This window comes from Cicer arietinum, chromosome 5 (genome assembly GCF_000331145.2).
Source record: "Cicer arietinum cultivar CDC Frontier isolate Library 1 chromosome 5, Cicar.CDCFrontier_v2.0, whole genome shotgun sequence".
Lineage (NCBI taxonomy): Eukaryota > Viridiplantae > Streptophyta > Magnoliopsida > Fabales > Fabaceae > Cicer > Cicer arietinum.
In genome coordinates, this window is record NC_021164.2 from 50060519 (window position 1) to 50078862 (window position 18344).

An 18344-nucleotide genomic window follows, 5' to 3' on the forward strand; every position below is an offset into this window, starting at 1 on the left:
AAGAACCAAGCCAACAAAAAATCAAACCGAAAAAGGAGCGATCAAAAAAAGGAGCAACAACCTTATCAAAATCAACAGATAGGAACAACCAAAGAAGTAGCACCATGAAACCAAATCCAAACAAACCAAGAAGCAACAACCATATCAAAATCAACAGATAGGAACCACCAAAGAAGTAGCACCACGAAACCAAATCCAAACAAACCAAACCAAATAGAACCAAACAAAACTAAATCATATCAAACCAAACTAAACAAAGAGAGAAGCAACAAAGCAAATCACTAGAGAGATTAGCAATCAAACAGAAGAAGCAACAGACAGAGCGACAACACAGAAGATCAAATTTTCAGCCTCATCCAAGTATCCAACCCTTCCTAGAAGGTCAATCATACAACCATAATGCTCAATCTGAGGCACAATTCCAAATCTCTCCATTTCTTTGAAGCATCTTCTTCCTTCCTCTACCAAACCACAATGGTAAGCAGATAACACACTAGTCATTGTTATCTCATTCGGTTCAAATCCTTCCCGTAACATTGCTGCGAATACTTCTAACGCTTCCTTCGCACAACCATTGACACCATAACCATTTATCAAAGCATTCCAACTAAGCACATTCTTGACAGGCATACAATCAAACATAAACCTACCCACCACAACATCATCATCCTCACAATAACCATGAACCATACTAGTCCAAGAAATAACATTCTTATCCTTCATCTTATCAAACAAATCCCTCGCCAAATCCATACACCCCATTTTCACATACCCATCAATCATAACATTAGAAGCAACAATATCTCTATCAGGCATAACATCAAAAAGCTTCCTGGCCTCACTCATATCCCCACACCTAGCAAACCCAACAATAACAGCAGTCCAAGAAACCAAACTTCTCACAAACATTTCAACCAAAGAAGTCCCAACATACAAATTAACACAAAACCCATTTTTCAAAACAACACAATGAACCTCCAAACCTTCTCTCAAATCCATACAAATAATGAGACAAACACAATCACTGAGACAAAATAAATTAGGGATAACCTGGTGCTGTGCGAGCATGATTTCTCCCCCTACAGACGTCGTTTTACCGATCCGACCGTTGAAGACGAAGACCTGAATGTTGTGAACCTTCTGTCCAAAAATCAGTCAAATCCAACGGTTAACCAATGCGCAATCGATGTTTTTGTGAGACTAATTTAACAAAATCGGGAACAAGATTACTCTTCTCTTTTCTCTTTTGGTGGTTGCCTTTTCTATCAAAATAGTCTCTCTCTCTTCTCTACGGTAGATCCCAGGATGATAATTCTCAATCATCTCTTCATAACGATCAATCAAAATCCCCCAATAACCATGCAAATAATAATGATTCTCAAAGTAAACTTTACCACCCATTGTTCTTTTTAGCTCGGTTGGTTAGAGCGTCAAACCCTAATGGCTTGTGGAAAGGTTTATAGAACCCTAATAAATTCTTTTTTTTTTTTTACTGATCTACTGAAAATAAACGAAAAGCTACAAAGAAAGGGTAAAGCAGAATTGGGACACGGTTTAACGAAAAAATCTCACTGAATATTGGAATGTTAGAAAAGAGAAACTATAATTATATTCCCTAATTGTTGGGAACTATACAACGGAATAGAGGCGGGATCGTTCAAGGAGGATCGAAATAGGCTCTGATACCATGTTAACAAAGAAAAGAGAAAGCAAGAGGAAGAAGAGAAACAACCACTCTAGGGTTTCATAACATAGAATGAACCAAAACTAAAATTAATAGGGTTACAATGAGTATATATATAAAAGAATAGAATTGTCTAGAATTGTCTAAAATACTCTTACTACTAATATATAATAATATTATCTAACACAAACGACGAAGAAAATGAGAGAGGGTTTTTGGGATGTGGGAGAAAGAGAAAGGGAATTATGAAGGGACTGTTCAGATTTAAATTATCTCTAAACTTATTTCTATAAAGAGTTGTAATACACCGACAATATAAATATTTTTAAGTTGATAATGCATTATAATTAAATTCATATTTTATATCGTTGCAATTTTATTTAAGAAATTTCATGAAAGAAGTGAGAAATTAAATTACACATTTGCTTTACATATTAAGTACCACAATATTCACAAAAATAATACTATATACTTCCTCTAGTTCTTTTTAGAAGAGACAATTACTTTAAAATTTAGTCTAAGAGAATACTAGAGAAAATATTATATTGAGATATAAAATAATATTCTATATCCATTGTTCGGTAACATAATTTTATGTCCTAACATATTCATATTTTATTAAACATAAATTTGTTTTATTATTTTCACTTACATTTCAAAAAATTAAATATATTTAATGTGTATTTTTTGCATGAATTTAAAAAAAAAAATCTTTTGTGTACATTGAAATTTAACTTTGCATCTTCCAAAATAAATTAAAAATATCAATAAAGAAGTATATTTAAATAATAATAGTAATAAATATATTTAATAATTTAAAATAATAAGACCTATATTTCGGGACATTGACAGTAAAAAAAATGGACAATATTAATTTTTTTATTAAATAAAGACATAAAAAATAGTATAGTAATTACAAATAATTTTGCAAAAAGATAATTAAGATGATAAATAATTTAGAAATGAACTAATATTTATATCCAAATATAGAAAAATTTCCCCTGTACCCCCATTTTTATACCTATACCCCCATAATTTTTTGAAAATGACAATTATGTCCTTATTAATTCAAAGATTTTTTTTTTTTATTTATAATTTCATCTTTTCTGGAACTACAAAAAAGATTTCCGGTACACACCTTATTTCCGGAAAACTTTTTTCAAGTTTTCCGGTACAGAAAGTTGTTACCGGAAAACTTTAAAAAAGATTTCCGGTACAGAAGTGAAAAATTGTACTACCGGAAAACTTCATTCCAAAGATTTCCGGTACAGAAGGTGTTTCCCGAAAACTTTCTCAAAAAGATTTCCGGTACACACTATTTTTAAATTTTTTTTTTAATTTTATTATTTTTATAAATGATAATACATTAGTCCATAATTAACGTATCATAAATATTAATTAACACATATAAATATACCATAAATAATTAATAATTAATACACCATTCAATAATTAATACACTATTAATATACCATAATAATTCATAATTAATACACCATAATTAATGATTAATACGCATTTCCATAACAAGATTTATAAATTAGTTAAAATCAAATAAATACTAATTTAATAAAAAAAAAAATAAAACAAAAAAATTATTTTAAAAAATATTTAAAAAAAAAAATCAAACAACTACCGGAAAACATGTGGATGAAGTTTTTCGGTGGTTTCCGGAAATGTTACGTTGAAGTTTTCCGGAAATGATGTTCTATACCGGAAAACTTTTTTCAAGTTTTCCGAAATGAAAGTTGTGTACCGGAAAACTTGAAAGAAGTTTTCCGGAAATTTTTTTTTTTTGCTTGTTATTTCTGTTCCAGAAATGTTAAATGAAGAAATTAAAAAAAAAATTATATATATGAAGATATTTTAGTATTTTTCCTTTACTTTTGGGGGTATAGGGATAAATGAGTGGGTAAAAGGGAAAATTTTCCTAAATATATTTGAAATAAAACTTATACTAAGCACAAACCTTGTAGCCACCTATACAAGACCGTTTGTCCTATTTGAGAAAATAATAACATACACCAAAGGGCAAATTCGGTTTTCTACACGTTTACCTAATTTGTCTGAACCAGAATGTCACTGCAAAGTTGCAAAAACATGCTATTATGCCAATTTAGTGCCACGTGTCTTGTTTCCTGCAAAATTTGTTACATTACAACAACCATTTTTTAAAAAAATAAGAAAATTGCTTCTCCTTGTTGATTAAGTTTCAAGCTTCAACCCCATTTATTTATCACATTCTCATTAAAAATTTGAACTTTATTTTGAATAGTTTCATACCCATAAATAAACATGATGAATGAAAAATCATTAATGGAAGATACCATCATAGAAGTGAGAGAAGATTTCATGCTTTCACCTGCTGGTGATAGTCAACCAACTTTCAGAACTGCACATTTTCTAAAACCAATTGCAAACTCCATTGATAAACCATCTTTTGTGTTTAACCCATCATTTTCTTCTTATGAGTTTGAACCAAAGGAATGGCAATTAAAAATCCATTTCAATGGTTGGCGCTACCCACATAAGAAATGGGTTTGTTGGGTTGATGAACTTAAACAGAAATATGAATCAGTGTGGAAAAAAGCTGGAATCTTTGAAGCTATAACGAGTACTAAGTGCAAAATAAAGAAAAATCAAGACTTGGTTTATGGGGTTGTTGAGAAATGGTGTTGTGAGAGTAATACCTTTGTGTTTTCCTTTGGTGAAGCAACAATCACTTTGGAAGATGTTAGGGTTTTGGGTGGTTACTCTCTCTTTGGTGATCCTGTTTTCACTCCACTTGAAGACGATGAAATGAAAGAGGTGGAGAAGAAATTGATCCTTGCAAGACAAGTGAAGAGTAAAAGTAAGAAGGGTGTGGCTCCTTCAACATCAATGTGGATGGATATTTTCATTAATAAAGGTAGTGAGATTGAGCATGAAGCATTTCTTGCTACTTGGTTATCAATTTTTGTTTTTCCTCATAAATTAAATTTGGTGAAAAGTTCTTTGTTTCCTGTTGCTATTCATCTTGCTAGAGGGAATCAAATTGCTTTGGCACCAGCTGTTTTGGCTAGCCTATATAAGGATTTGAGTTTGTTTAAGGAAAGTATTGTTGGTTTGGAAAAATGTTCATTAAAAGGTGTTAGATTTCCTTTGGAGTTGGAGGTTAATCTACGGTCACCCTTTTACTTGGTTCAAATTTGGGTTTGGGAGAGGTTTCAAAATTTGCAACCACAACCCAAGTTGATCAACAATGGAGACCATGTGTTGTTGAAGTGGGATATGGTTAAGGGTTTGGAAATTGATAATGTTAGGTTGGCATTAGACTCTGCTGTGGATGATTTTCTTTGGCGTTCGTATGTCGGGTATGCCGATAAGTGTGGAGTGTTTTATCCAATTGATGAATGTTGGATACCATTTAAGAAAGATTTGAATAAAGAAATGTTGTCATTTGTTACATGTTTGAGAGTTTCTGAGCTTGTTGGATTTGACTCTATAGAGCAATATCTCCCACATAGAGTTTCTATGCAATTTGGAATGGATCAAGATGTTCCAAGTTATGTGCCTAGGTTCAATGAGACTAAAAACATTGCTTGGGAAAATTATTGTAGGCCAATATCTGATAGAGCTTTTTATTTTCCATCTAGATTTTTCGAGGCTGATGTTACCGCGCGTTATACAAAGTGGTGGAAGAAATCGGTATTGGGTCGTGGCGATTTTGTTGACAATATTGTGCGGCGGAAGAGAAGTGTAAGATCAAGAAAACATACACCTCATGAGGTTCCACCCGAGTTTCTTACCAAACTTGATGACAATGTTACATTTGGAAAATCTTGTGATGATGGTTCAAGTCCTGAACTTTTGAAAAATGTTCCCTCTGAAAATTCTGTTCAAGATGGTTTCAAAGCTGATGAAAATATTGATGCTGATGCTCCTTCAAGTTTAACTCCAAAGCTAAACAATCTGACTCCTTTGGTACTTGTTGAATATTGTAAGCCTGTCTTGGAAGAGAAGAAATGTGTTGGCATAATCAATGAATCAAATCAACTGTTGAGCCAATTTTCTTCAGCAGAATATGAAGATTTTAAGCAAATATTACCGCTGCAAAAGCCGGTCACAGAAGAAAACATTGAACTTTCAAGAGGTGTTTTGGAGGATGAGGCTAAAGATGAAAATGAGAGCATAGAGGAAAGGTTGTCAAGTGACAGGATCAGCCAAACTGGGACTCAAGGTGAAAGCTATAGCTATTTATCCGAAGAAAACATTGTGGAACTTGAACTGAGAATTAGCCGACTGGAGATAGTGCTTACAAAATTGAAGATGGAAAGGTTTGGTCAGAATTGAGAACATATTCAGCTCATCAATCAAAAACTTTAGTCCTTCTTACATATGTTTATAATTTCTTAAACTAGCTAAGTTACATTGTTCTGGTTTTACTTGATTAGTTATCAATTGGTACTTGTAGAAATTTAGCTAGCTATTTAGAACAGTGGATATTTCCCTGTGAAATTTCATTTATGACATGCAAGGTTTACCATGATATCTATATATTCTTCACTAGTTCCATGATTTATTGTGTTTATTTGCCATATTATACAAGTAGGTATTATACATGCTAGTTGGAGAAAATGATTGAGTTGGCTGAGATATCAATGTTGTTTTATTGACTAGTCCAATATGAAGTAATGCTTCTAATTTTATAAATCTATAGTCCATTTTAATTTGGTATTGCTATGATATTGTCAAATTAGTTGCTTCCATTATGACATATTGTACTAACTTTCGGTGATATATGATATGTTAGATATGCATACTGTACTATCTTTTCTCTACATAATGCATGCTCTCATAATTTTAAGTCACCGATAACATATTGTTAATAATAAACTAGAGTCAATTTCCATCATTGATGACGGTCATCAATGAGTCGTTAAAATTGTACACTCTACAACCTTTAGAATTTGATGCATAACCCAAAAAAAAAAAATCCTCTGTTTAGTTTTGTCGTCTAATTTAGATCTTTTTGCATTTGGATATAAACATAGCATATTGATCCAAAAATATTCAAATGTTTAGCTGAAGGTTTCACTTATGCTTCAATAGGTGTTTTCTCTTGTTGACAACCTATCCAAGAGATACATTGCTCTATGAATAACTTCCGCCCAAAAACTTTTTGGTAACTTCTTTTCAGCAATCAAGCATCTTGTCATCTCCATGATTGTTCTATTTTTCCTCTCAGAAACGCTATTCTACTCATGAGTGTAGCTCATAATTAATGGACAACATTCATATCTTCACATATATCTAGCCTGTGTAAGATTTGTTGATTGAAAATACTTTCTATGCATTTTTTCAAGTTGACAAGCATAACATAAATCATCCATTCAATTTATTGGAGGCATGCCTCTTACCTTATCATGAGATTGCAAAAATTTCAATGCATGCTTGTTGAAATGACCATTATCTTATTATCACTTGAACTCTCATCTTCCTTATTTTTCCCTTTTTGGTCACCACCATTTTGTAGTTATTCTTTTTCTGATTTCTTTTTATCAGATTGCTTCCCTTTGTATTTGGTTTGAAATGCACCTTTAATTACATTATTCATCCTCATAGAAAAGAGTTTCTTGAGATCATATTGCTCTTCAATAGAAGTAACTTTAGCTTTAGATTTATCTGGTAAGATGATTCACATCTTCTCCACTACTTTATTGTCATCTACAATCTCACCTTTAAACCTCATTTGATTCACCAAGTGAGACAACTTTGAGGTTTACTCCTTGATAGAGTTAGTTTCCTTCATTTTTAGCCTTTCAAACTCTCTTTTAAGAGTCAATAACTTGATGAACCTTACCTTTTCATCACTGTCATACCTTTCATTAAGTTCATCCCATAGCTGTTTCTTTCTGTTGATATGTATGGTGTCTGTAAACACATCATCTACCAAAGCTGAATGCAAACATGAAACTGATTAGCTCTCAATGGTGGAACTTGCTTGTCTTGATCAACATTAAAATATTATTATGATCATTAGAATATTATTATAAACATTAAAATGCCTCTATTTTTTGAAGTTAAAATATGTGTTGGTCTATGTACTTTGGATCACTTTTAATTTGACCTTATAATTTAAATCACTTTTAATTTGATCTTTCATCTCGTTTTGTGACTTATGTGGACAAAAAAAGTTGGAGAAATATACCATGCACCCCCTCACTTTAACTTCCCACCCTCTCCATTTCAAATGAAAATACCATTTTGTCCATTAAAAAAATTAACCACTCCATTAACCACACCATTTTTCGAAACTTCCAAAATTTTCAAACTTTTGAAATATAAAAAAGTGAACTTTTTTTACATTTTTGAAACTTTTGATAAATACGAAAGTTTCGAAACTTAATTTTTCTGAATATTTTGATATTTTTGAAACTTTTGATAAATCTAAAACTTTCGAAATGTATTTTTCCAGAATTGATAAATTTTTTTGAAACTTTTGATTAATTTGAAAGTTTCGAAACTTATAAAATAGAGAAAATTTCGAACAATTCAAAACTTTCGAAATAGGAAAATTTTGAAAATTTCGAAATTTTCTAGATTTGGAAACTTTCGAAATTTTCCAGATTTGGAAATATTCGAAACTTTCTAAAATTTTCAAAATGTAATCATTATTTCGAAAATTTGAAACTTTCGAAAAAGATCAAAAAATTTAGAGTTTTCTATTTCGGAAGTTTTAAATATTTTGAAAGTTTCGAAAATTCTGATAATTGTCATTTCAAATTTTTCAAAACTTTCGAATATTTTAAAATTTTGTTTAGTTAAAAGGGTAAAATTGCATTTCTATAAAAATGGGGGTGGAAAGTTAAAAAGTGAGAGGGTGCATGATACACCTATTATTAATAATTAATAGTAACTATTTGTTGATATTAAAAAAAGATTAATTTGTTAGTTATTAAAAAGAGATTAATAGAGGTTTTTATGACAAAAAAGTAATTAATAGAGTTAATTAGGTATTTAATAAGTTATTTTAACGAGTTAACATAAAATTTGATGAGTCATGACACATCACTATTTTTTGTCCACTTCAGCAAAAAATTATATGCAAAATCAACTTAAAAGTGATTTTCAATTAGATGTTAATATATAATTTTTTTTTTTGTTTGATAGATTAATCTGATGTTCTTAATTCGGTTTTAGTTATATTTTACTATGTTTTTATTTTGTTTTGATTGTAAGGAGAAATAAAAAACTAAGTGAAGATTTTGGTGCAAAGAGCCATGAAGTCAAGTGGTGCAGTCCATCTTGATCAAGAAAATGAAAGAAAATAAAGTTCCAACATGAATTACGATCTGACCTAATGGTTGGACGAGGAAAAAAACAAGAATCTGTCACTCCAAATCAGTAAGGATTAATGCTTAACCATAATGACCATTATGGTTGTAATATGCTCATCTTTTACTGCGTTTTTCTTCTATGAAATTATGATGGTTTTTTGTAATTAAAACTCACACTTAAGGCTATAAAAAAGGACGAAAATACTCGGTTTTGGACGTATTCCTACTCGCAATCTCTTGTTACTCTTCCTTTTGTTCTTGTATTTTTATTAACAAATTTCTAGTTTCAATAATATTCAGTTTTCTATTTTTACTCTATTACTTTGTTTTGTTATTTTATATTTCCAATATTTTTATATTTAAGCTTTGATTCTACTATGATCATGAGTAGATCTTTCTTCTCTTGGGATTGTAGGATTTCCAATGATTGATCTCTAAAAATTTATATTTCTTTCTATCATGGATATTGATCTATGTAATCCAATCTTAGTAAGAATCATGTTTATACTTAGATATCAAATAATAAATCAAAAGGTGGATTTGATATCTAACCCATAAAATTGGACAAGAGAATCAAATAATGAAAATAGATTTTGATTCTCTTGAAATCATGAAAGATATCTTTCCTTAAAGGAGTTTGTTAATACATCAGTCATGAAAATAAGTTGGTTATTCTTTAAAATACACTTTTGCTCTTTGAAAATAGACATTAGTTATAATTCTTTATCTGATTTTGAAGAGTCTAACACTTGTAAGTTAGAGAAGGTTAATTTTATTGTGCCCATCATTGTGAAAAACTACAATCCCAAAGCTTTACTTTTGTTGCTAACTTTAATCAAAAATCACTATCAACCTTCAGCGTTTTAGCTAATCATAATTTTTACTTTGGTAATCATAACAAAATTTTTGTGGGAACAATAATTTTTACTAATAATATCGTGCACTTGCAGTTCTATCACTTGAGTAGTTACAAGGAAAATGATTTTTTAGGGACCAAATCAAAATAACTCAAAATTACAAGGACTAAGTATGATTAAGCCTTTTTTTAACCATTGTTGTTTTAGGGATCAATAAGTATTGAGTCGGCCATGCCTTAATGTAGAACTTAAGGACTCTTGCGTCCAACTTTTATGCGTCCAACTTTTATGCGTCCAACTTTTATCCAAGGCTACTTATTACAAATGTATTTATTTATTTATTATAATATATTAAATCAGACTCGCAAATCCTCACGTTGACAGCTCTTTGTATGCCACAAAATTCTATTTTTGTCACATCACACAAAATCTGATGTGTCACTTTCTAACTCACACTCTCTAACCTCCAAAACATATTCTAATACTCCTAAATTCCTTTGATTTGCATACTTCAAATCTCATTCATTTATCCACAATTACTATTTCATAAATTCTCATCAATCTTATCAATAACACTCATTCATTTATCCACAATTACTATTTCATAAATTCTCATTAACCTCTCAATTTAATTGACAATGTATACTTGATGCCTCAACAACCCACATGCAATATTCCCTACTCCCAAAATGGTTTTTCAATTAGTTCGGTAAAAAAATAGGAATTGTTTGGTAAAAACAATTGGAATAATGATTACAATTTAATCTATTCCAATATACAACGAGATCTTTAATGCTTCATCTATCAATAGAAGTCTCAATCACATCTTCTTATATTTTGTAGAAGTCTCAATCATATAACATTAGGTGTTTGTTCCCTTTTAAAATTTTATTTTATTTATTTTCATTATTTTATGAGATGGGTTATGTCTTGGTTATAGATAATCTATCCTTTAATCACATCTTTCATTATGTATATGCTAAATGGATGAATGTAACCCAAATTATTTTCATAACGTATAATAACATCATAACATATAATAACCCAAATATTTATTTAAAAAGGTGACTTGAAATCAATTTCAACATTAGTAATGTATAATAACATCTTAGTTTGGACATCGTTATCTATGAGATATATTTCTAGGGTATCATGCATATTTACTTCATTTATTTCCTAATGTGTTTGGTTCATATCATTCAAATATCCATACTTATAGTTTTATAGTCTAATATCTTACCTTCTACAACTTTCTTTGATAGAAATTTGTAGAAACATAAAGAAAAAATGTTCGCTATATATATATAAATATGAAGTTAATATGCAGAGTATGGTTTCAATTGTAGTTTGTAACTGCAATTGTGACCATAATGTAAATATTTGTAGAGTAAAATTGAAATAAACTTATGAAATTATGGGAACATGTCATAGTATAGCTAAGTAAGTTACAAGAAACTTAATGTCATAGTAAAAATAACACTCAAGATTCCTCCTAAATAAGTATTTTCCATATTTTTCAAAAAATTTAAATCATTTGTAATAAGAATTATTAGAATAAAGTTTTATTCGTTACATTAAGAAATAGTGAAATAAAGTTTTGAAATAATTCATTTAACAACATAATTGCCTAATTATTTCTAATGTCTTTAAAAAAAATTAATAATGAAAACTTTACGATCTTTTTGTAATTTGACATCTCATACCTTAACCAATGTTTGAATTTGCAAAAAGATCCAGTTTTACAAGTCTTATACCATTAGACTCAACAAATGTTTGGATTATAAAAACAAGTTTAAAGTTCTTTGAAACATGCTACTACATATTCGAGAAACGAGGTTATGGGGACATTTAATATATTAGGGTGCAGGTTTGAATTCGCAATATCTCACTTTTCTGTATTTAGTGTGGTTGTATGTTTCGTCACTAAGTATCAATAAGAAATACCTGAATATTTTGTTTATTATGTACTACAAAAAACCCAATTTTTTAAAGAATTTTATATTTTGTTTGTTATGTACTACAAAAAACATAATTTTTTTATATTTCAAAAATAAATTTTTCATTCTTTTGCATAAATGATAATGTACATTTTCATCTAATTAAATAAATACTAATTCTAAAATTATATTAACTTATTGACACACACAATAATTAATTACATATTACTCGCGCAAGGCGCGTGTAACATCTAGTAATATATTAAAACAAACATCCAACTTTATTGAATAACACATCACACACTTATGTGCCACATTATAATATTTGTATCACACCAGTTATATTCTATGTGGTACCCTTCATATGCCTCTAAATATCATCTCACACCTTCTATTTCTCAATTTACCTTTTACATCTCACACATCATCATATACATATGTCGAGAACCCACACAAAAAATTTCATCATGAAAATAATTCTACCATCTTCTCACTCCAATCAACTTTCAATGCTCCTCTGTTTCTAATTTTGCATATCCAGATTAGTTGGTAGCAAAATACATCATACCTAATGTTATGTCCTAGAATCATTCTTTTTGATTAATTCTTAAACTTTGGTGGAGAGAACACTTTAGATACAAAGTTTTGTCGCTTACACAAAATTAAATAATTTGTTGTTTCTCAATTTTCACCCAAATATCATGGGATAGGTGACATTGTGTAATACTCACTTTAGTGGAACGTTGTTATCGTTGATTGATATTCTCTAGTGTTATTAGGAAGACTTGACTTTGGTGTAGTCATTCATTATTATAGTGGAAGTTTTTAGATGGTTTTTATTATTTCACTTTAAGGGAAGTTTTTCATATTAAAAATTGTGTCCGCCTCGTATTTAATTTTTTGTCAATTATTATTGCTCTTGAAATTATATTTTCTGTTTGACCATTTATCTGTACATGTGGGAAAAAATATTCTGGATTATTGAGATAATTATTTCTGATTTTCTCCCAACATATGTTGAGGTCATTTTCTTTCTCCATTTAATTTTACTTATGTTCTATGTCTTTCGATTCTAATATAATATGGACAACTCAATTTCTTTTGGATACAAATTATTTGCTTTTATTAATTAACTAATATTCTTTTGGACTTGTTGAATATTTTTTATTTTTTAAACCACAAATTGATTTTTCTTAATTGAATTTGACATTTTCAATTTCTTTATTCTTTTAGATATTTATTCAACTATATATAATTGATAATTGAATATAGACAAATACTACAATTCACTTTAGCCGAAAAATTAGAATGCCAAGTAGCATAGCAAATTTGTTTTGCTAGTCGTTCAACCATAAGCACTAACCCAATGGCATAGGAGAACATAGAAAATATCAAAGGAAAATGCAAAATCCTTAACCTTTTTAGGTGACTTCATCAATTGGGTCAAAACTTATACTTAAGATATTTTCTTTCTCTATTTAATTTTATCCATATTTTATCTTTCCTGTTTTTATTTTATATATATATATATATATATATATATATATATATATATATATATATGTCTTGCAGTTCTAATCTAATATGGATAACTTAGTTTCTCCATGCTTATAGTCTGACACGCTTTGAATAAGATGATTAAAGAAACCTAAGACAAACCAACAAAATTAATCTTATCTCTAAAGGATAATCACTCTCTATTTTTTATTATACCATAATTTTGCATACATCTCTATAATTAAAATGCTAACAATAAAAAACATAACTATTATTATAAACTTAATTTCATATTAAGTTACTATTGTTAATTCATTATCTATAGATACAACACAATTTGTTAATTACATTTTAATAATTAAAATGTAATAGTCATTTTAAATGACTATAAAATATATCATTAAAATATAATTATTACAACTTAATTTCATAACTCTATGATTAAAACTAACAATGAAAAACATAAATCTTATAAAAAACTTAATTTTATATGAAGTTACTTTTGATAATTCATTACATATAAATATAACACAATATTATAATTATATTTTAATAATTATAATGTAGCAACCATTTTAAATAACAAAAAAAAAATATAAAAATATAATTATCACAAATTAAAAACCAATAATCAATTATAGACACACATTCTTAGTATGTTTAAACAAAAATAATTAAATAAATTTTGAAACAAAAATGTTTTAATAAAAATTAGCAAATATTCAAATAACTTTAAATGCTTATTTAGACATTAAAAATAACCAATGTACAAATTTTGTATATTATTATTATTATTATTATTATTATTATTATTATTATTATTATTATTATTATTATTCTTATTATTATTATTATTATTCTTATTATTATTATTATTATTCTTATTATTATTATTATTATTCTTATTATTATTATTATTATTCTTATTATTATTATTATTATTGTTGTTGTTGTTGTTGTGTGACACATATATTTACCATGTACGTAATGCACAAATAACAATTAATCAATCTAATAAATAATTTTTGTATCTTTTTTATCTTAATAGTTATTTATATATGTATTTAAATTATATACTATAATAAAAATACTTTTATAAAAATTAAAGTATTCGATTATCAATTATAGTTATCTATATGTTACAATTTTAATAATTGTTACATATCTTATATAATTTTTTTTACTCAGGTAACTTATATACTTTAATAAATATAGAGTCTGCGATTATCAATTATATAAATTTTTACTTAAATCGTTGTTAATAATTTATGTCCATGAGGTATCAGTTAAATGGTAAGATTTTAATATTATAGACATAGTTTAAATTCAACTCAAAATAGTTGTAAAATGGAGATTAGTTCTACTTTGATTAATAACAATTTCTTCATCTATAAACAAATTGTTAATTTTCTATGATTAAAATTTTGTAAGACATCATTTTTATCATATTATTTCAAGAGTAAAAATATTAATTTAATTATAAAATTTACAACTTCTTCTATCCCAATTATTCTTCTTATAACTTTAATTAGTTATAAAATTAATAAATTATAGGCTAAATTACATTTGTGGTCCTTTAACTTAATCTCAGGTAACGTTTTAGTCCTTTATCTTTTTTTTTTCCGACTTGGTCCTTTATTTTAATTTTAAGTGACAATTTGATATTTTATGTTTTAAAATTTCAACAATGTTATCATTTTTTATACAAAAATTCAAAAAAAAAATTCAATCAAAACTCATAAAATTAATTATATTCTTCAATATAATACAAATTTTATCAAATTCGTAACGCAAATCTTCAAATAAACTCATATTTTCATACTTTATTTGATATTGTTAGGAATAAACGACTAAATCGGGAGAAAAAAAAAAGATAAAGGACTAAAACGTTACCTGAGATTAAGTTAAAGGACCACAAATGTAATTTAGCCTAAATTGGCCTAAAAAGGCTAAATTACATTTGCGGTCCCTTAACTTAATTTCAGGTAACGTTTTAGTCCTTTATCTTTTTTTTTTCTCCCGATTTAGTCGTTTATTCCTAACAATATCAAATAAACTATAAGGTAGGAGTATAAATATTAAGTATAGAGTATAATTTTTATAAATATATATATGATAAGTCATTGATGTACATTTGTTCTTAACTATAGAACTTCACAAACTAAGTTATAAAAATAAAAAACTAGTAACAGTATTAAATTTACAAAATCATTTTATTAAATAAGTTCTCGTAAAAAAATTTAAACAAACTAGTATAATACTTATTAAAAAAAAATATAATATTAAAAGTTGTACGATAAATAATATAATTTTATTTTTTAATAAATAATCTTAAGAATGATAAGACTTTTAAGAAAAATATTTGTTAGAATAATTCTAAATTTATTATTGACGAGTATTACTTTTAAACAGTTTACTCTTCAAGAAACAAAATTAATTAATATTTTTAATTAACATATAATAATGTAAAAAGTAATTAATGTAATAAATTCTTCCAAATAATTAATTATTAATTAAAGTTTAGGAACAAGATAGATCCGTGGAAAGCATATAATATTGTACCGCACAACTTTTTTTAATAGATTTAAAAAAAAGTTTCTTTACTTCTCATTCACTATTTTTTCGTACTCAGACACGAGTAAAGAATTTGGACCTGACAGCATTATATATAGATAATAATTAATAATATTAATAACCATAATCCACACCATCATTATATAATAACAATATAAAAATTAACTACTATTAAATTATAATTTAGTCAATTTTTATTCAGATAAACATATATTATATAATATAATTGTTTTTATTTTTTATTTTTTTATCACTTTTACTTACAATATTAAGAGAAATTGACCTCCAAAATATATTTTATAACTATTTTATTTTCTCTATATTTTGTAACTATTTTCTTAAGCTTAAATTATTGACTATTATTTTTACCATTATATGATAATTACCACCTAAATATAATTTAGATCTTAGACAAATGCAGTTTTTAAAATTTAATTATTTTTATGTTTATTTTAAAAATTACAACAACAAAAAAAGATATCTGAAATTTACTTTATAACTCCATATTTGTTAACCAATTTCTTTTTTCTAAATTTTTTACCTTTTCATAATTGTTATTAACTATTAAATGGGGTATGACTCATTAAACAATGATTTAAAATTGAATACAATATTTATTTAATATTTTTAACGAAAAAATCATTGAATATTTTTATTTTAACCAAATAATATCTAGAAACTTATGAACATTGACGGTACAAAAGCCAAACCACTTTTAAAAGAAAGGACTATCGGCCTCAAAAAAAGGTCTTACTATTGATAGTCAAATTTTTACTTTACACTTAAATATATTTTTTTTATTGTGAATTAAGTTTGTGTAAAATTAATAAAAGTGAAAAGGTTTTACTTGACAGAAAAAAAAGATTTTAAAGTTAAACATTTATAATATTATTAATTATTTATTGTTACATATGTTAGTTCAATCGATAAAGTATAATTTTTAAATTTTTTATCTAATTTTTAAAAATAAGATAATTAAAATTTTATTTTAATAAAAAATAATTATTTAAAATAATTTTATAGAAAGGAGAAAAAAGTTTTTGAAAAGAGTTGTATATTTTTAAACAAGAATTTTGAAATAATAAAATGGAGTGATTTTAATAGGAGACGTAGTAGTACTAGTAGTAATTATTAATGGTAATGAATTGTGTATACAGAAAAATAAAGGGGGTGTCAGAAAGGAATAGAGAGGACCTCGTGAATTGGGTTTTGTTTTATGTCTGAGTGGTTTCAACTTTCAAGTTTCATCATCTCCACAACTTTGTACTTCCAAATTATTACTCCCGCTCAACTCGCTGGACCAACTCAAACACTTCTTCCATAAACATGTCATTCATGCTCATTAATTCATAATAATTCTTTTTTTTTTTAAATAAAAATATTCTTATATACTAACTCCGTTTTACGATATTATTGTACACATATTCAAAAATATATTAATTTTAAACAATTATTAAATTATTTATTTTTATTATTAATTATTTTTTACTATTATTAATATAAATTATAAATTAAATTACATTAGTAATTTTTTAATTTAATTTTAATTAACATTTTAATCATTTATTTATTTATTTATTCTCGAATTTTACTCAAAATTCATGTTATGAAAGTGGGATTAACCAATATACTTAAATTCCAACTATCTTCTCATATATCATACACTCTCTCCAAAGAGATGGAAATACATATTTTTAGAGTCAAGATGCTTCTTTCATTCCTTTTCCGAGTCCATCATTTACGGAAGATTGGTATCATGTGGTGATGTTATATCAAACTTTTGAATGAAATTGAGTTTATAAAACTGATCTATTAATCTGTATTTGTAAACAACAAAATCTCAAAAAGAATAGAAATTAGAAGCCGAATAAGCAACTCTATTTTTTATTAATCATAGTTGTGATGTCAGACTAATAATGTGTTATCTTTATACTCAATTTTTTTATTTAAATTTAATGAAAAACATTGTGTAAATTTTTCAATACATATAATGTCAAATTTATTATTTATTTGTTCTGATTTAACTGAGATTTAAAGGTAAAATAAATTTTGATAAGAAAACAACCAAAGTACCAAACATACTAAAATTATTTTTGCCGTAGCAAGATAACTTTTCATTTAAGAAAGAAGCGTCATGTGGTAATTTTGTTGTTAGATAGCATTAACATTATATCCTAAATTGGTGGATCAAGATTTAAAAATACTGAAATCAGTAGACCATCCTTACCCAATTCTCCACTCCCTAGTCTCTAGTATTTAATTCACTAAGCACTAAAAAACTATGTGAGTTGTGAATGCATGAAAATGTGCAATAACAATTACTTGCATATACATATTGTTATGAATATATGAAAGTAGGGACACCTCTTTCATTGTTAGTTTAACTTTTTATTTTGCTAAAATCATTTCTTTATGTTTTTTAACTTAATTTAGAATTGACAAATTAATGGAGCTCATACACTAAGGCCCACTTTGT

General features: G+C 27.0%; 1 protein-coding gene across 1 annotated transcript; it reads left to right on the top strand.

Moving 5' to 3' along the window:
- Positions 1–4000: 4000 nt before the first annotated feature.
- On the top strand, positions 4001–6016 carry LOC140920495 (uncharacterized). Its single transcript, XM_073368778.1, has one exon. It carries the CDS (start codon positions 4001–4003, stop codon positions 6014–6016), a length of 2016 nt encoding a protein of 671 aa, XP_073224879.1.
- Positions 6017–18344: the final 12328 nt, after the last annotated feature.

Excerpts from the sequence above, each read along its gene's own strand:
- LOC140920495 (XM_073368778.1), top strand. The coding sequence starts at position 4,001 with ATGGAAGATACCATCATAGAAGTGAGAGAAGATTTCATGCTTTCACCT.